The sequence below is a fragment of the Beta vulgaris genome, chromosome 7 (genome assembly GCF_026745355.1).
Source record: "Beta vulgaris subsp. vulgaris cultivar EL10 chromosome 7, EL10.2, whole genome shotgun sequence".
Taxonomy (NCBI): Eukaryota; Viridiplantae; Streptophyta; class Magnoliopsida; order Caryophyllales; family Amaranthaceae; genus Beta; species Beta vulgaris.
The window spans coordinates 60,910,520-60,929,268 of record NC_079208.1 but is presented as its reverse complement, the minus strand read 5'-3'; the positions used below and the strand labels follow the sequence as shown (position 1 = coordinate 60,929,268).

Genomic DNA, 18,749 nt, shown 5'->3' with positions numbered 1-18,749 from the left:
GTCCAACTTACTTGTCCTTACTCCCCACAAGGCCACAAACAATAATGAAGTCGAGAGATTGTTTTGACAAACATGTAGTACTATACACTACATAGTATAGTAGTATGATATTACGATATAATGATAAACGTGATTGTTTTGACAAAAATGTAAATGTAGTTAGTAGTACTATACACTTCATGATATAGTACTATGATATAAACGTGATATGGGTTATTTATAATTGAAAACCAATTACTCGTTTTATACTATGATATAAACGTGATATGGGTTATTTATAATTGAAAACCAATTACTCGTTTTAAAAAAAAGAAAAAAGAAAACCAATTATAAGTATTCTTCCCTCGTCTCTGGTCAAGAATACGAGTACTTTTTTGCGGTATAGGGCCAAACATGGCTGCAACTGCAAGAAATTATATTTTTGCATATTGCAAGCAATTTTCATGCAACATCTACAATAAAAATCGATCTTAAGATAATATAGATCTAATAAACTATTATAAAGTTTGTAATTAAGAAATATAGACTGATGATACTCAAACACGCCTTCAAGTCCATGGCTCCAGATTTCCATAAAAAAAAACAAGATTTATTATATCTTTCACCAAAGCAAAAACTTTTACAATTCATATTAACAATCCATACTATACTAGCCTTCCCACAATCTTCAACCTGGTAATAGCAAAGCAAAAAAAACAAACTCATACTATAAATGAGATTAAGTACTCCCAATAAGAGAAAAAGAAACTTTCCCAAGCAAGTAGAAAATTATTATAGAGAAGATAGAAGCATTGTAGAGAAAATCTATTAAAATAGGGCTTATCATCAACTAATTAATAACTTCGATGATAGCTCAAAGAAGAAAATTAAAGGTTTGATAGAAGAGATGAGATAGAGATGAAGAGGCTATACCTCACAAACAATACGAGGTTGAACATAGTTTATGGTTTGCTTAGCAACTAGGCATATATACTTGAAAAATGACATTGTTATATCAATCTGGCATAGCTAACATAGGAAGCCAACAAATATAATTGAAGCAAAGGAACACGACCAAATATTAATATCGAATACTAACAATGTTTAGAGTACAAAAACATGCTTTTGTAGAAAGTCTAGTCTTGTTCAAGTGGAATAGATTGTGAACTATATAATACTAGCCTTACATGTACGTAATGCGTGCAAAAGCATATAAAAAATTAAATTAATTATATAGAAGAATGTCTTTACATAAACTATTATTTAGTTTAGATGTGATATTTCACTCCTTTTCGTTCAAATTAAGCAGTTATTTATCTCTTAATTCATGTGAATGTACTAATAACTAATTAACTATCTCTTAATTATTCATGTGCTTTTATCATACATTTTATTATTGTTCATGAGGAAATGGACTGATGGTGGTGGACTGGTGGTCTTAAATCTTAATGGGCTTTGTTCCAAGATTCCACAGATTGAGAATAGCCGAATACGACACCGTCTCTAATATCTTCGCTGTAAATACGTCGCCGTTTCTAAGGATTCTGCTTAAACGTACTATGTGAACGCAACAATAACTTTTACACCAAAAGAACACAGAGAGAATTTTGGAGAGAGAATTTCTGATTTTTTTGCAGCTAACCATCTTCACCATCATTCAAGAAGGTGCGATATCTTTCTTTTAATTTCTCTTAATATTATTTATCTAATTTTCGTTAAAATTATTTTTGTGCCATTGAAATTTATATTGACTTACCGCTTTAAATGTCGCCGCTGTGGAAAATTTTCAGCAAATTTCTTGAGTGAAGATATTAGAATTTGAATGATGTAATCTAATTGCTTGTTTTTCTAATATCTGTTGTAATTTGAGGTCTGTTTTCTTTTTCTTTTCTGGGTTGGTTCAGTTTTATGCTGATAGTGATATATATTTGATGTTTTTGTCTATTAGGGTTTCGTTGTTTTTTTTATTTTTTATTATTGGGATAATTTGATTTTTTGGATTTTGACTTTTGACTGTTCATGTACGCAACTTGTTTGTGCATGTATTAAGCATATAAGCTGAAGTCGAAGACTCTAAGAGTATTCCATTTGTTTCTTTGCTGGTTAAAATTTGGGAGCATGAGCAATAGTTTTACTTGCTTTCGTGCACTTATATTATCAGTCTTGCAGGATAATTGATAATGGCTGGGAGGAATCGTATACCTCGTGATGCCTTTAATGATAGGCGTGGGTACCCCCCAGGAGGACACATTGTTCGGGGTCCTATGCCAAGACCTCCACCTCCTCATCCTGCCATGTTGGAGGAGGAAATTGAAATACAGCGTGGTGAGATGAGGAAGCTCTTAGAAGATAACAGAAGGCTAGCTGAAGATCGGGTGGCATTGCAGCGAGAGTTGGGTGCTGCAAGGGATGAAATACATCGAATGAATCTTGTAATTTCGGACATTCGCGGGGAGCAAGAGATGCATTCTAGGGAGCTTATTGATAAAGGTTTGAAACTGGAGGCTGACCTTCGTGTTGCTGAATCTTTTAAGAAGGATGCTACTCAACTGCGTGGAGAAGTTCAGAAGTTGGAAAAGATACGACAAGAATTGGTTGGACAAGTTCAGTCCTTTTCTAAGGATTTGGCTAAGCTACAAGGTGAAAATCAGCAGATTCCACATCTGAAAGCTGATGTTGAGGGATTGCAACAGGAATTGATGCGTGCAAGGTTTGTTTTTGCTAGACTGTCTGAATTGTGTAAATAACTTACTATTGCCTTCTTTTATTGCTTCTTATATGGACCTATTTTTTTCGGGTTTTAATCTCTATAGATCGGCTATTGACTATGAAAAGAAGGCTAAGATAGCTCTCATGGAACAGAAGCAAGCAATGGAGAATAATATGATTTCTATGGCACGTGAAGTTGAGAAACTGCGAGCAGAACTCACAAGCAGTAATGGGAGACCATGGGGAGCTGGTAATATACAAGTCTTTTATTCTGCAGTCTATAACTGTTATTGGTTTCTCTGGTAAAACCTCCCCCTCCACTTGTCGTAGACTCGTAGGGGAGAGGAACATTTTACTTGTTTGGTGTTGCTGTCTGTTGTTTGTTTTTATTTTGATACGTACATTAAAGATTAAGATCAATTCCTGGAGCTGGGGAGAAAAATGGAAAATTTTCAGCTTTTAAGTTGAGATGTTAGATTTAACAGGACTAGTACAGATGTATAGTTATAACTAATTACAAGTTAAACATCTGAGATTTTTTTATTCTTAAAATATGTGATTTATATGAAAGCGCGTGCAACTAGCAATTACACCAAAGTGGCTCAGATGCTGTTTGTAATCATGAACTTTTAGCCCATGGTGTTGTTGGTTTGTGGAGTTTGATCATATAATTTTATCCATTATGTCTAATGATCTATATAGAGTATTTTGCATTGTTGCTCTGAAGCTTTTTACTTCATTAACGATATTTCTTCTATGCCGCTTGTGTTTGCTACTGAGTTTGCGTGTTGACATGTGAGCTACTAGATCATGTTTGATCTCTTTATTGCTTACACAAACATTTTTATTTTGGTGATGTAACAACTATCAAGTTACTGAAGCAAAGTTGATGTCTTGTTGTATCCCTACTTCCATACCTGGCTGATTGATGTATCTGTTGTTCGGATATGTAATGTATGGTTTTAGACTTCTAGTAATAAAGAATTCAGCCTAAAAATGGAAGTGAGTTTAGGTGAATGGAGTGAGGTTGTCTCCGGAAAGAGGTGGGTGGTTTGGGATAACGTCTCTTTGACATATGAACGAAGCTCTGAAAATAAATGGCTTTGGAGATATTTTTGATGTAGATGTGTTCGTTCATAGAAGGTGATTTCTGTCCATCATGGACCATATATTTTAGAGACTAGTTTATTGAAGCGGAGAAAAGCCCACTCAGTTCCTCATGGTATTGGTATTTGGAGTGCCATATTATCCATTTATGTTGTGTTTCAAAGCGAAATGTGTTAAAAGTCGAGTAGGTTGTATAAATAAGGTATCTGGCTATTTGGTGATGTACATTGAAGGATACAAAGAGGAATTTTGGAAAAATTCTTGTTACGCCTAGTGTCAAGTTCAATTCTTTTTAGGATTTTGTATATAGAGTCAAGCTTTAGCACAGACACAATTTTCATTCCCTGATTTTATTTATGAGATCATGCATCATCTTAAATATAGAGGGCTTGAATTTTTGTTTATAGGTGTTTTGGTCTAGAGGGAGTTATAGGCTAGTCGAGGCATGATTGATCCACACTCTTTTTTTGAGTAGGTTTGACCTTCTTGGTGTCTTCTGATTGTAATTCTGAGAATAAATTAATTCGCTATATGATTTGCTTTTTAGTTTGCGGTTCGCCAAAAAGGGACAAAAATAGGTGAAAATTGACCATAATTCATTTTATTCAAGTCACAACTCGCGGGGAGATTAGGGAATCGTATTTTAGTAATATACTCTAGTTAATATGTGAGCTAGGGGAATAAGGCAAGTTAGACTATAAATAGAGGATATTAGGGAAGGAGAAGGGCATGAAGAAAGATATTGGAGAGTTCATTTTAGTTGTTAGCTTTGGGAGTGTGTCAAGTCACTCGAAAACTTGATAATCTATCTTTATTTTCTGTTATTTCCATTATTATCAATCAAAATCATCTTCATCTTCTTTGATTTTACTGTCCCAAATATCCAGTTCATTACAATTTTGTTACACTGAATTCTTAGTTACATACAGAAAAAAGGATGGGAAGCCCAAAAATTTAAGTGGAGAGAAGATCAGGGATACTTTTGAATTCGGATGCTATACTTAGTCTTGTGAAAGAGGACTATCAAATGCAGAAGCTTGGTGAAGTGATAAAAATCATTTTACTATACCAAAGCATAGTAAGATGACTACATTTTTGGCGGGTATCTCACCCTGAGTTCGAGCAAATCCAAATTTGAAATGCATTAAGCCCAAATTGTATCGAAAGATCTTCCAGCAATGTTGCATTCTTAAGGCTCATAGTCGAGGTCCTGGTGGCTTGGTTAAGCTTGAACAAGCTTTTATTAGCTGATGTATGCGCTTTGTGAGAAAGATGATTATTATACTTGTTAGTCAGATCTTTTGTAAATATTCTATAGGCTAGGTCAGCAATACATGATCTATATGACTTAGCTTATGGACTGCATATGTTATCTATCTTCACCTTTTTCTAGAAGGGGATTATGTTTTTAACTCCATATATTTTCTTTTCCCCTTGTCCCCCTTGTTTTTCTCCTTTTTCTTTGAGCACTTTGTGTGCTAGTTGTTTTCTTTCTTCCCTTTTCTACATGTAGTTCCTACTCTGTGCTTGTGTCTTCTTTATAGTATCTTGCCCTTTCGAGTCTCCTTTATTTTCTCCACTTTCCTTCTGTTTGTCTTTGCATCTTTCGGTTGTTTAGTGTATTCTTTCATTGGACAACCGGTCATCCTTGCTTGAAGCATAGAGTCAAATTTCTTGTTGCGGGAATCATGTAATTGCGTCTTGGTTTTGTTGGAGAAACCAAACTGTTCTATGATATTTGCTTGAACTAAAATTTAGATAATGTTTTTCGAAAAGGAGAATAAAGTAAATTACGTGAAATGCCTTACAAACGGTGGTGGTTCACAAGAAATGTAATGTTCTCGGAATATTTGAGATAGTTTTGAAACATTTTTCAGGCTTATAATGATGTTAGTTTGCCGTTGGGTTGAGCTCAAGTAATATTTTTAAAGAGAGAGAGAGTGTGTGTGTGTGTAATATGTCCCCATCTCTGGCTTATCTCTGTCTTTCTTTTCCCTCTCTTATTGAAAAGCCCTAGTCATTAAGTTTCGAACATCCCTTAGTCACACTATTGTAGCGTTGGCAGGTGCTGGGTGCTGGGTAGTACTCACAAAAATGACAGCATTTGTGGGTCAGACATACAGAGAGAGAGAGGTAGATATGGATGATCATTTCTCGCTGAGAGCGCCGCAATTGGAGATAATGAAAATAAAGTTCTTTTCATCGGTCATCAGTGTGAGAGGGTGTACAAAAATCCCTTGGGTTTCTCTCCGAGCTTTGCGTCATATTGTTTTGATAATTTTTTTTCCCGAGCAATGATTGTTTAGTCTTTTCCCCTTGTAGCAACATGGAGTTTGTCAAATTCCTGACCACCATCGATTTTGTTTTTTTATTTTATATATTATTTGATTGTAATTCTGTCGACTATTGTATAGCAGAACCTTTTGAGGTCATCATCAACTGGTTTGTGTTATAACGTAGGTGGACTTTTAATTTTTCAATGGGTATTTGATGCACTTTTCTTGTCATATCAATTGTTAGGTGCTACTTATGGGATGAAACTTAGTAGTCCTGAGGCTGGCTATGCTTCACATTATGCAGATCCCTATGGCTCTCATATGGTAAGAATAATTTTTCTGTGAGTCATACTAAGTTTTTTTTGAAGGCCCTTTCTCTTGTTTGGTAATATGCTAAAATATTTTAGGGTGCTGCCGAGAAGGCTCCTCTCTATGGATCGGGATCTGCTACTTGGGGTGGAATTGATAAGCCTCGTGGTGCACGCAGATGAAGAATTATATTGGTTTTAATTTAGCCTCACCTCACCTCTGATGCTTTGCTATTATCCAATGTATGAAATGGTTAAACTTGGTAGATTTATAATTGTTTGTTTGTGAGTTTAATAGTCGTAGATGGGTTCCAGTCTGTTGTTGGTGAAGTGAAATGGACATGCTATTGTTACCTTTGTTTTGTCAATGTAGACAGTTTTATGTTTTATTACTATATAGCTTATGGTTCTCTGGTGCTTAAAATTTGCTATTGTTACCATATGTTATTATGAGACATCTTCTGTGTTTCTATCTAAGACTGTACTCAGGGGTTGTTGGGGTTGATATTAGACATTGGTAACCATATTTTTTTGTTCACCTTCTAGTCTTTTGCAAGTAAGCTACACAATTTCTGTATATGAATTTTTGCTGCAGCGTATAATCTGTATATTACCTAGTCTGCTGTAAGTTATCTTTGTCTGCTATGCTTAATGCTTTGCAGACTATGAGCAGTTGATTTGTTATGTACAAGGGAAGGTGTGGGGAGCCACTCAAGTTTCTATTCAGGCTCAGTCTTGAGCTCAGTCAATCTTTTTGGAAATCTTGTGTACCAATTTTTATTGGTTTCAGCCTTTCAGGCAAGATAATGGTGGAGGTTCCATATATTTCTTCTGTGAATGCATGGACGAGTTTGTTGGTTCACTGAAACAATTTGCAGTTTGAGACAAAACTAGGATTCTCTCTGAGTGGTTATCGCGTGCACTGTGCATCCAAAATTTGATATGCAAAGTTCAAGGATGTCTTCATATCACTATCTTAAGTCATCTATATTGTGTCCATGGTGTTGGTATTATCTCAATAGGTGAAGTGAAATAGTTATGGAGGAATTTGGTGTAGCACGTTTCTACAGGATATTTCTGATCACTATCAATTTTGGCTCCATGGTTTCAATTGGTTGTAGCAATTCTAGTCTTTGGCCAGTTCAGTTCATGTGGTATTGATCGATATAATGTAGGCTTTTTCTGGGTTAAGTAGACATATGTTTTGCATCATAGGCAGTTGGGTTCCAGAAAGCTATTCTAGTGCTACTTTTGATCCTATGGGCGTATTGTCCATTTTGATTATTCCTTTTCTTTTGCTTTCATGTCATTCTTTACACCCCCCAAAACTTATGTTTCTCTCGAATCTCTTAATACTTTGCGGAACCAGACACATAATTTTTACCTTGTCTTGTTTAAGTTCCTCATTATCTCACTCTGGTACTCCTGATTACTCATGATTGTTTTCTTGCGTTGTTAATATCCTTTGTCTGTCTGTCTCTCCATTTGTTAACCAACAAGCAGCTCCTCAGTGTTCTCAAAGCTCTACAGGCCCCTGAAATAATGGTGAATGTTCGGTTTTATAGTCTTTCTGGATGTAAGTCGGGTAGAATTTCCTGTATGGTTAATGTAGAAACGTTGCAATTTGGGTTGACTTTGTGAAATGAAGTTCTGATTCAGGTTCTGCTAAATCGTGCACCTTGTGTTAGATTTAAATATTGAAGTTTTAGCTCTAGTTTAGCTAGTCCATTGGCTATCTTTGATGGGGATTGGCGTCTGTAGTTTCTATGTTAGTATGGATTTCCAGGAGTTTTTGAAAGAGAGAATCAAAGATGCTTTCTGACCAGTGGGTGGGTTTTTGTGCTCTGCGGAGGGTTTTGATATCGAAAATTATCATTTGCATTCTAAGTTCCACAGTGTGTTCCGTCAAAGATGCTTGATGCACTGAGCTTCTGAAAGAATTAGGTGAGTGGTGGTGTAGGGAAATAGTAAATTAGTAATGCACTTGGTTGGTTGGTGAGAAATTTTGAAGTAATTTATATCAAGGTTTATACCCTCAGTGCATGCTCGAGATTTGACATTGTGACATGATGAAGATCTGAAGTTGTGCTCGTTGCTATCTCATGTCATAGTCCTCTCAAGCTTTTGTACTCTCTCTCTCCCCCCTCTCTCTTTGACCTTTAACTCTGCAAAATGGTTGAGTGGTTAGATATATTGGCTATCTCCTTGTATAAATCTCGAATTTCGGATCCAGAGAAACGGAAGTCAGGATGATGGGCAAGCAGCAGGAACTGATGTGAGCTTCATGGGCAGGTATTCTTGTCTTCTAACATATTTTTAAGTCGACTGAGTATCGTGTAGAACTTATTAGGCTATCACCATTTTGCTTCTTTTGTCGTTTGAGAGTAACTTGAGTTACATGCAGCCTTGTAGTCTTTAAATACGAGTCTAGCATCTTTAATCCTCACTTGACATTTTAGTTTGAAACTTTTGGGAATGAAGTGAAACTTTGAGTTGCATCCAAAATTTTAGTACTTTTGAGTATGACACTTGTTCACAAATATGAGCTGGTAATATTTGGTTTTGTTTCAGTTTGGTTGTAGATACTGATGTTTCAGCTGACCTTAAGTTTTGTTATGATAGTAAAACCTAGTTCCTGATGCCATTTCAAGCATAGAGTTCAAGGACGCTGCCTTGTAAAAAGGGTAGTAGAATGCTGATACAACACATTTTCAATTATGCGCTGAAGGTGTTGTTGTGAGTTTATGAACATCTTAGATTAGTTTTGCATGTTGAGCAGGATAAACATTGCCTTCCATGGATAATCCTCAATATCTAGTTCTGCTTGAGAGGGACTAAACAGATGCAGATGTTGAACCTGATATCATGTGATAACCTCTGAGTAGTTGACATACATGTGTGACGCCTATTGATCGTTCTGAAGGAAGCAGAGTGTCATGGGTCGACCCCCACACTCTGGGCTGACATCAGTTTGCAATGAGCTATATTGATCGTTCTGAAGGGAGCTGAGTGTCATGCCTATAAGCATCACTTTTCCTATCTAAAGGCTTTTTTAGAAAGATGAATTGACATAAACATAATGATGGCCGAGTAGTGGGTTGAATGGGACACGATGGGCCTGTGATGAATGTTTGGTGTGCTTGGACATGGGCATATAAGCCTTGAATGTGGGATGCTTCTAGAATGAGTATAAGGGCTCTTGTGGAAGCATTCAAGGAGGTGGTAGAGTAGATATATGACATTCAAGATTAGTCTCGTACATGCTTTGAGTATGAAGTATGTAGGTAATTATAGGATATATCTGTTGTCTAGATTGTGCAAAGGTGTAATAAAGGCAAGGAAAAAGAAACACTAGGAGACCCTCTCGATTGTATGGATTAATAACAAAGGATGATACAACTAGATTTCCTACACTTGGAACCCAATGTGCTCCTGTGTTGGATTTTATGAGGATATGCTGGATTTTCCAATCGTCAAATACTTGGAGCAGAATTCAAATATCCATAGTGATATTAGCTATACGCCAAGGAGTTGCCAGAGCCCTTGAGCTGTGTTGGTGACTGATAAATTGTCACCCTCTGTGATGATGTTTCTTATGCCCTCATGGACAGCTAAGAGGATTTCATGATGAACAGCTGATGCTTCAGCAATCTAAGCACTGTTAAATAAGAGTCTGAAATGCTCTAGCATTCAGAAATATCTACAGTTAGGAACATGGAGGTCTATCAAAAACCATAAGGCTCATATGGGAACTTCATTGGTTAAATGCAAGTAAACCATACCCAAAACACTTTTTTGCTCTCTTCCAACATCCCTCATATTTCTTAGTCAAGTGAGGGAACGCAAATGAGTGTGTGTGCATACTAGTTGACAAGACTAGCTCGTGTACACGATTGCATGTACAACACAGAACGTTGGTATCTAGGCTCAAAGGACGTGCTTGGGTAAGTTTGGTACGACGACATGCACCAGAGTCGTGCTTGGCTAAGATTAGTACAACAAGCATCAGGATTGTGCTTGGTGGAGTGTGCGACAACGATAAGCACTAGGGGACATAGTATTGAGGCTTTAAGCGGTGCACGGTGCATGACTTGCTTCGCGGAGTAGCCAAAGAAGTCAGCTTGGTGCATAAGGCAGGCTTCGCCACTAAGTTTAGCTGGTAAGTTTCACGTATGTTGTTTGTTGAACAAATTCAGAAAGGAACACGATTTCTAATGTTTTATCCCTCGTTTTACTATTCTACAGTTCCTCTTCTGAACTGGCACAGATTGGTGCTCCGTCTGTTCTGCTTGGAGCCACCACAATATATCTAGACTGTTCACTATACTTATTTGCTGTGGCATTTTTTATGTCACTTTAGTAGGAGAAGTATTGAACCTAGATTTTTCCTAGAATGACTTCCTTGCTTCTTCTATACAAGCATACTAGTTTGTAAGTCCCTAAATCGTGTACATGCATCCTATGGCAATATTTACACAGTTGAGGATTGCCCATAAAACTAGTGAGATAGATAACCTGTGTTAAATATGTTCCTCTCTTGGCAGAACTTGACCCTGGACTCAGCACTTAATCTTAACGGTACTTGAAAGAAAGTCAAAGTGACAGCTGCGATTAGTTCATTGGTTATTACTCTCCTAAAATGGTTATTTGAACTTGGAACAGGAGCTCAGTTTGCCAAACTCTACATCTCTAGAATTTGCTTATATAGCAGTGGGCCCAGTGGCTGATAGTCACTTAGTAGCATGGTGATTTGTTATTATATGTTTCTCTATCATCAGTAGCAATGCATGCATGGATTAATATTTCAAGAAGTTTAACACAACGTAAAGTTAAATGTATGTTTGGTGATTGTGTTGTGTTTATTATACAGTATAGGTTGCTCAAAACTTTGCTTCATGGATAAACTATGCTGCAATTCTGCGCTATATATATCTTCTTGTGATTGTGCTTTCTGACTTATCTTTGATGATTTTCCCTGACAGATAGAGTGGCGTTACCTTGCAGTCTGAGCAGCATGGTTACTTGCAGTCAAATAGGTATTTCCTTCTATACCAGATTCTGTATTCTTTTTTTGATATGATCAAGGTTAGGGAGTTCAGGAGAATAGGAGGAGGCACTGGGGCCCAATAGCCTCAGATTCTCCAGTTTAGAAAGTTATATGAAAGAACTTTAAGAAGGTTTTGGTAGAGGACCTCTAGCAGTATGCCATTTTGCTGGAGTTTCCTTTCTTAGCTTCCTTTCACTCATTGTTGACAATGAAGCTTCTGTAGCCAAGATTCTAGCGGTTGAATGTTCCTTTTATCGGTTATGCTTCAAAACAGGATTAGTGTATCATCTCTGTCGTTTGTGATTGCTTGCTATGATGTTAAACTATTTCCGCAGCTGATTGAACTCTATGTATTATTCAAGACACAACCTTATATCTTTTGCTAGATGTCATTTGCAAGCTGCAACACAAAACTACATTATATTTGCTGTAGAGACTCTTTTTATCAGCTTTTCTTCCTTCAGTTCATTGGCACAGTGAATCTCATAATTCTACATTCCATAGTTCATGTAGTTCTTGTAATTTCACGGTTCCAATGTACTACTTTGAACATTAAAGTCTTTCAATTATGTATTGGTACTTGAAAATGTAATGTATTGATAAATATAATGAAAATTTGATACTTGAATACTACGTATCGAGATGAATTTAACACGATCTCATATTTCTTTTTTCTATAAAATGGTGATAATTTTTGTTTATAAAGTTTGACCTTGAATCAACAAGTGTTCATGAATTATGGATCAGAGGGACTATTTGATTGTAAGAAATTACTCCCTCCGCCCTTAGTAATTTTCGGATGTTTCTTTCTGGTTGCCTCAAGTTATTTCCTCATTTTCATTTTGAGTAACTAATTTCTCTCTCCATCACATCAGCCCTTTTTTTGACTCTTTACCACTGGCCCACAACATCTTCATTGCCCTTTCCTCTGTTTATCTACTACCAAATATTTTAATCACATTTAAGCACTATATTTCTTATTTGTGCCAAATTTTTATGGTACGGAGGGGGATTAGTAATTATCTTTGCAGTTGAGAAGTGGCTGTTACCTTTTATTTTGGCTGTTCTATTTTGTACTTTTTCTTGCATTTGGGGTGATACCTACTCTTACCTAGCATACCTATGATTAAAGATTGACTGCACTTTTTAGGGAACTTGTGTATGAATTTATGCTTAATGATTTTCTGACTTTTGTAGTCATGATTCTCATTTTTTTGACGACAACTAGTTTATTGCTCACACCTTTTTTTCCCAAGGGACCAAGATCCTCATGTCAGGACCTTTGATTTCTCAAGTACAAATTACAATCGTAGTTTGAATTGTCTTGTTGTATACTCTATTCAATATTGATATTTTATTGGCTGAGATATCGGTCGATCTGTGTAGTGCTTGTCTAGTTATATAAACAAAGCTGAAGTATGGTGTGGTGAAAATTATCTGTTCAGTATGTCATGTGGTGAAAATTGATGGCAAAATCTTCGACCTCCTTCCAGAAATTGGAGCTTGTGTGTCGGGAAAGTTTCTGCAGCTTGCTAGCTCTTCTAGCCGACCATCCTCTCTCACACTCACTGGATAAGATACCAAATGTACACCTTCCATGTCCACAACCTCATGTCCGCTGTAGATCTCCCACATCTGCTCCCCGATGGAACGTATTTTATCCACACATTCCAGGGTATGTGGCTCCTCGAACACTTTTTCCAGTCTTCCTGTGTGCTCGTACCATAAAGACATTCGATATGCAGCAATTTCTGAAACTATTTTTTGTTTCTCATCATCTGTCCTGGTTTGATAACATCCTATTGCAATCTCTGTGTCTCTTGCCCCATCCATAGATCTCTGGTTTATGTTCGCCGATCCCGTTAAGATGTATAAATCATCCACTGGCAGAGAGATCATGGCAACATCCGAAAGTAATATGTCAGTATGGTTTAGCTACGCAATATAACTGGATTGAAATTAAGCGTAACAGTATCGTTTCCGATAGCCTCCCACAAATTGAAGATATGGTTACAATTTAGGCAAAATGGATTAAATATTGGTTCAAAAGGATTAACTACAAAGTCTTCTCACATGATATAAAGATTGTTCTCACAGGAACCCAACCCTGTATAATCCATTTTGGTCAAATTGTAACCATTCTTTTCCCTTGGAGGGTCAATCTTCCATAAGGATTGAATGGTTTGGAAAAAGAATTACCATGTAATATTTTAGAAAGGTTTCCATTTTTACTATAATGGATTGCTATTCCGCTGTTCTTAGGTCCGCATATAAGAATTGTTCTCACCTCAACTTTATTTTAAATATCACACTTTTCCAAGTATTTACTGAGCAATCTTTCTTAGGCTCATACCATACATGAATTTAGTTTCGTAGTAATTTGACCAAATAGATTGTTATGGCATGAGTTGTAAAAAAGCGAGAAGATATGGAACCTTGTCTAAAGATGATGTTGCATGTATAATCTTTTCTTTTTGTTATGCGTAACGACTATATTAATCTATGGGGAGGTAATTTGTGTAACATGAAAACTATAAAGGGAAAACTACAGCAGGAGAGTTGAGTTCTGAAAAGGACTGTGCATACCTATCATCAGCTTGGAGTGAACATAGACCATGAACCTTCTATTTGTTTGGGCGGACCAGTAAGATGTTGAATGATGAGGAGAAAATGGAGGAACAAGATCTCCTTCTCTCTCTTCTTCCCTGTTTGCAAGGCAGAAAAAGTTCAAGTAATCTCTAGGATGTGCTTTCTCTCCTGTCTCTTTTATTGCTTGCCCTATTAATTTATACATTGCTGTCATGGTCTCCCATGTCCAGTGTAATATATCCTGTACACTTTCACTCTCTGGTATCCCTTCTGGCCACATTGGTATCACCACATAGACTGAGAATCTCTCTCGTGCCCGGATTTTATTTGTCACCTTAAGCGCTATCTCAATTGGAATCAAATTTATGCATCCAGAGTTTTGATCTTTGTCCCATAAGCTGCACCCGCCAATAAAGTACTGATTCTCTATGTATATGAATCTGTCTGCTTTCCTGATTGCCTCTACATAAGCTTCATGGATACTTTGCTCAGTGCTAACCTTGTTTGACAATGGACTTGCAGAAAAATGATCAATGGATCGAAAAACCTGCACCTTCCAGTTTCTGTCAGAAACACTTGGAGGAGAAGGCTTATTGAGGTTTTCTACAGTGCTGGCTGGAATTAGTAGAGAAGGATCACATTGCTTAATCCATCTCTCCTCAAAGTTGGTAAGAACGTCCCAGGCTGCTTCACCTGTTATACAAGCATGTGCATCATGCCATGGCTCTCTTGGTCCTCCTCTATGAATGCTAGCACCTGTGATGTTTGTTTGATAGAAATCATGGGCATGGTGCTCTGTGTTCAGTGTTCGAAAGAGGGAGTGTTGTTCAGTATCGTAGCGACCATCACAGAGATCTACGCCACCGATGAAGCTCATGATTTCCCTGTTGCTTGGGGAGTTCTCTACTCTGGTGTCTACAGTTAGAGTCTTTTGGTGGTGACTGAAGAACGTGGGAAATTTGTTATGCAATCTTGGGCATAATCTGCATACTACTCTGGTGTTTTTGAAGTACGCCAAGGCATCTTCATCATGAGTTCTCATCAAGCCTTTGTTCTTGATAAGTGGTATAGATGTTTCATCATTCCAGAGCATAATTCTCACTGCTACGCCTTCTTCAGCTTTCTGTTTGAGCAATTCACCAATTGCCACTCCTCTTGCTCGTGGGATTTCTGTTTGAGGATCTCGGACCTGCCATAATAGTCTGTTAGAAACACGAGTTGTGGGTTTTGACTTGGAGTAGGATTTAAATTACTGTATTTATAATTTTCTTTGGTGAAAAGTCCAATTACCAGCACCATCTTGGGATTTAATGACCATCCTGTAATATAAATTATATGTTTTGCCTCCTCGAGGGCCTTATATACATCTTCCCAAAGCTTTTTTGGAACTGCATGGATGGGAAGTGGTGGTTGAAAAGACGGAAGATGGTGTGCGTCGTGATAAAGTATTACATCACAATTTGATCTTTGTGGAAATGTTGCATTTCTTAGACCCTTGAAGTCACCATTATCAATCAACTTACCCCAGCTGGGCTCCAGATCTGCTGGCTTGAACCATAAGATGAATTGGAGCCCTAATTTTGGTTTGGGCTTTCCATCTACTGTAAGCAAGGGGAAAAAGCCATTTATTAGACTGGCATGGCTGACAAGCTGGTTTGCATCAAATTGTATCTTCCCTAACATGGAACACTTGGTTTTCACAGTGATTGTGATGATTGAATCAATTGGATGAGCACAAAGGATTTGGAAGGTCTGGTTCCAAATTCTGTCACGTTCGCTTGTTGTCTTTGCCATTTTGTGTGGGCCTATCTTGATCGTCACATATGCTGGCCTACTGGTTGCCAATAAACACTGCAGACAGGACCAATTATCAGACTCCGCCGCAAATATACTGCTCATACACAGGCGAGTTCTACTTAAGTTTCCTCTATTATGCCTTATTAGACTTTGCTTTATTATGCCTTATTAGACTCTGCTTTATTATGCCTTATTAGTGTAATAGCTTGTGTGTTCTGCTTGTAGAAACATGTGCTGTGCATTGACAATGTTGTCATCGTGATGTATTCTACTAATGATGGATATTATTGTTTTTTTCTACTAGGTTTGTACTTTTGATTTGCGTTTATTGCTTGTGTTCTTCAGAGTTCAGACAACTGTCTTATGTTTGAAAGTGTATGTTTCTGGTGTGCATGCATAATTAATTTTTGGGCTGGGGATCATCTTTCTTTAGTTTCCTATCCAAGTGTGAATTTGTTTTGTCAAAACACCTTACTGAAGGGACCTGTCTTGGACTCTTGTCCCCCCCCCCCCCCCCTCAACTGATTAATTTTGGCAATACACCATCTACTACTCCCAGCTTACAATTGAATCTATTTTACTATATCAAGTTATCAACTACCAGAAAGGACCAAACTGATCTTAGACTGTATTGTGCCCTGTTTGTGTCTCGCCTAGATATATTTTTCAATTTTTTTCAATGCATACAGTAATACTTACACTGATGGGAAAGGATGGTATAAATGGTGTTGCATGGAAGATGGTGACCTCCAATGTTCCGTGGAGAAACTTCTTTCCTTCCATCTATCTCGAAAAGCAGCCTGTCTTCGGATGATTAAGTGCCTGTGAGAGGGGGAGAGAGAGAAAGAGGTGTAATGGGAGGGGGATTGAGAATTGGAGCTTCTAAATTGTGGCTTCTTGGGAGATGATATCATTGGCCATATAAAAACTAATGAAATATGATTGTTGAAGTGCAAGGCAACTCTTTGGGGTTGAAACTTGAAATGCAATTGTAACCTTGGCTGCTGATGGAACTTTTAAAACTATGAAATTCTAGTCTTAGAGGCAACCTTCTTGCCTAATCATAGGTTTTCCCTTTAAGCTGAAGTATGTTAAATTTCCAGAGCACTAGGAACTTATGGCAATGCAAATGCTGCATATACATTTTAATAATAAGGTTACCTGTTTTTAGTTCAAATAAAACATAGCTAATTATTACATCATGTTACGCCAATGATATTGATTTATAAGTTTCAGGAATATGTATCTTATGTATATTCTGGAAATTTACATGTGTTAATGAAATTTGTAGCTGATACTTTTTGTTTTAATTGTTTTTTGAGGCTGAATTTATGGTTTACACTCTTTCTCCTATCTGCCAAATTTTCTGTTTCAATGGTGTGTTTATGCCCTGTGGTTATAGTCGTTATGAAAATTAGGTAAATTGGATCTTTGCTTATATCAAGTTTTTGGTATTAGTAGGTCAAAAGTTTTTTGGATTTAGCCAGGATATTTGGGATATAATTTGTCAGTTACTCGTTCATTTTCTATTGACAAAGCAGTATGATGCTAATGCTGATGTTTTTTTTTAAAACCTACGCAGCTTCCATCCTTCCTCCCCAGCAAATATCAAAGGGTTTCAAGCGACAACTCAGAACTCGAACCTTGTGTAACAAAAAGGTTTCAAATATCTTTTATGTTTATTCCAGTCCAACCTTGCATGCAAAATTTGGCAGAAATTTCATGTATGAGGTATGATTTAGGATGGAGTGTCCTACAGGTAATGAATTTGTTAGAGTTTATCAAACTGGCCCTGCAACCTGGCCCGATTTTTGGGTGTGTTAATGCAAAAATTTTGGCTGACAAACCTGATTGGCTTTGGACATGAATTTTCTGACCCGAATATTGTAAGATTGGACCCAGATCTCTGGCCCAACCAAGCATGAGCCACGAAAGTAGAATTTGATTATTGAGCAAAACTTGAAAATACACATAGGTTTTCAATGGTATGTAGGACACCGAGAAAACAACACCGAAATAGTAACAAGGTTGTGCAAAAAGGCAGCAAGAAAGTTGTTTCAGAAAAAACATCCAACATGATACTATATGATAGCTAATCTTCACAACTTACAATCATGAATGGCCAAAGATCTCCTATCCATTTTGAAATGCGAAATAACTTTATGTTAGTGTTTTTATACTAGTAGAATGTACTGGCCTGCTCAACCATGTGGTCTTTCATCTCAAGGAATATGGATCCACCGGAAGGACATGAGCGACAATAATGTTTAGTGCCCATTTCATGCCTTTTATCTTCCCTCCCTCTTTACAGCTAGCTCTATGTGTCCAAATTGATCTTTTACCAAGCAAACTAGTACTTGCAAAAATAAGCAGCATCATACCTAAAATGAATAATGCTCTACAGGGTCATAATGATACAGAGGTTAATGCAAAAAAAATTGAATTGTAGCCTACTACTACTAGCCTTCAAGAATCTATTCAGATCATTCAATAACTTTAAAACAAAGATATCAGATAATATATATTCAACATAAAAGGAAAAAAATATATAAAATTGCTAATATATGTTTCATATGATTATATTGATAGTGATATTTTGCATAATTTTAGGTCGCTAACACGTTAGTGTGGGTCCAAGACTCCAAGAGTTGATGGAACTCTTCTTGGTATATCATTTGTCATTGTTATTGATTTATAGTATAAAATCCCAAGAAATTTAAATTCTTTAACTTACTTATCCAAGTATAATCATCCTTTGATCAGGCAACTCGAAAAGCAAAAAACAAGTCACGTGGCAATTCCATGTGAGTGCCTTAAAGGGCCTTTTAATCCTCTTGACCTCACCAACGCCAATCCTTATACTCGTTTAGCTACTCGATCAACTTTCCAAGTCCCAACAAACAGAGACTGTTATGTTGTACCGTTGGTGCACTTGTA

General features: G+C 37.0%; 2 protein-coding genes across 5 annotated transcripts; one reads left to right on the top strand and one right to left on the bottom strand.

Moving 5' to 3' along the window:
• The first annotated feature begins 1,471 nt into the window (after positions 1–1,471).
• Positions 1,472–11,415, top strand: LOC104900367 (protein FLX-like 3). 4 transcript variants are annotated; one of them, XR_002040539.3, is made up of 6 exons: positions 1,486–1,644; positions 2,149–2,689; positions 2,793–2,938; positions 6,316–6,395; positions 6,479–6,622; positions 11,362–11,415. XR_002040539.3 is itself a non-coding variant. In XM_010687781.4 (5 exons), exons 2-5 carry the CDS (start codon positions 2,160–2,162, stop codon positions 6,560–6,562), a joined length of 840 nt encoding a protein of 279 aa, XP_010686083.1. In that variant the 5' UTR covers positions 1,486–1,644; positions 2,149–2,159; the 3' UTR covers positions 6,563–6,774. The 4 variants fall into 4 exon arrangements, 3 of the variants coding, with proteins under 3 accessions (XP_048490100.1, XP_010686082.1, XP_010686083.1); XM_010687781.4 differs by lacking the exon at positions 11,362–11,415 and having other exon boundaries at positions 6,479–6,774; XM_048634143.2 differs by lacking the exons at positions 6,316–6,395; positions 6,479–6,622; positions 11,362–11,415 and adding an exon at positions 5,852–6,192 and having other exon boundaries at positions 1,472–1,644.
• Positions 11,416–12,635: 1,220 nt separating this feature from the next.
• LOC104900365 (phospholipase D alpha 4) lies at positions 12,636–16,891 on the bottom strand. Its single transcript, XM_010687778.4, has 4 exons — positions 16,512–16,891; positions 15,306–15,866; positions 14,013–15,204; positions 12,636–13,309 (listed from the first exon to the last, which is right to left on the bottom strand). Exons 1-4 carry the CDS (start codon positions 16,593–16,595, stop codon positions 12,876–12,878), a joined length of 2,271 nt encoding a protein of 756 aa, XP_010686080.1. The 5' UTR covers positions 16,596–16,891; the 3' UTR covers positions 12,636–12,875.
• Between the last annotated feature and the right edge of the window lie 1,858 nt (positions 16,892–18,749).

What these genes read in the sequence shown, in the direction of transcription:
- LOC104900365 (XM_010687778.4), bottom strand. Translation starts at nt 16,595, where the DNA reads ATGGAAGGAAAGAAGTTTCTCCACGGAACATTGGAGGTCACCATCTTC. An exon ending in TAAATCCCAAGATGGTGCTG is followed by an intron (nt 15,205 to 15,305) that starts GTAATTGGACTT and finishes CTATTATGGCAG; the next exon opens with GTCCGAGATCCTCAAACAGA. An exon ending in TCACTCCAAGCTGATGATAG is followed by an intron (nt 13,310 to 14,012) that starts GTATGCACAGTC and finishes TCTCTCTGCCAG; the next exon opens with TGGATGATTTATACATCTTA.
- LOC104900367 (XM_048634143.2), top strand. Translation starts at nt 2,160, where the DNA reads ATGGCTGGGAGGAATCGTATACCTCGTGATGCCTTTAATGATAGGCGT. An exon ending in CAGGAATTGATGCGTGCAAG is followed by an intron (nt 2,690 to 2,792) that starts GTTTGTTTTTGC and finishes TAATCTCTATAG; the next exon opens with ATCGGCTATTGACTATGAAA. An exon ending in TGGGAGACCATGGGGAGCTG is followed by an intron (nt 2,939 to 5,851) that starts GTAATATACAAG and finishes ACACTATTGTAG; the next exon opens with CGTTGGCAGGTGCTGGGTGC.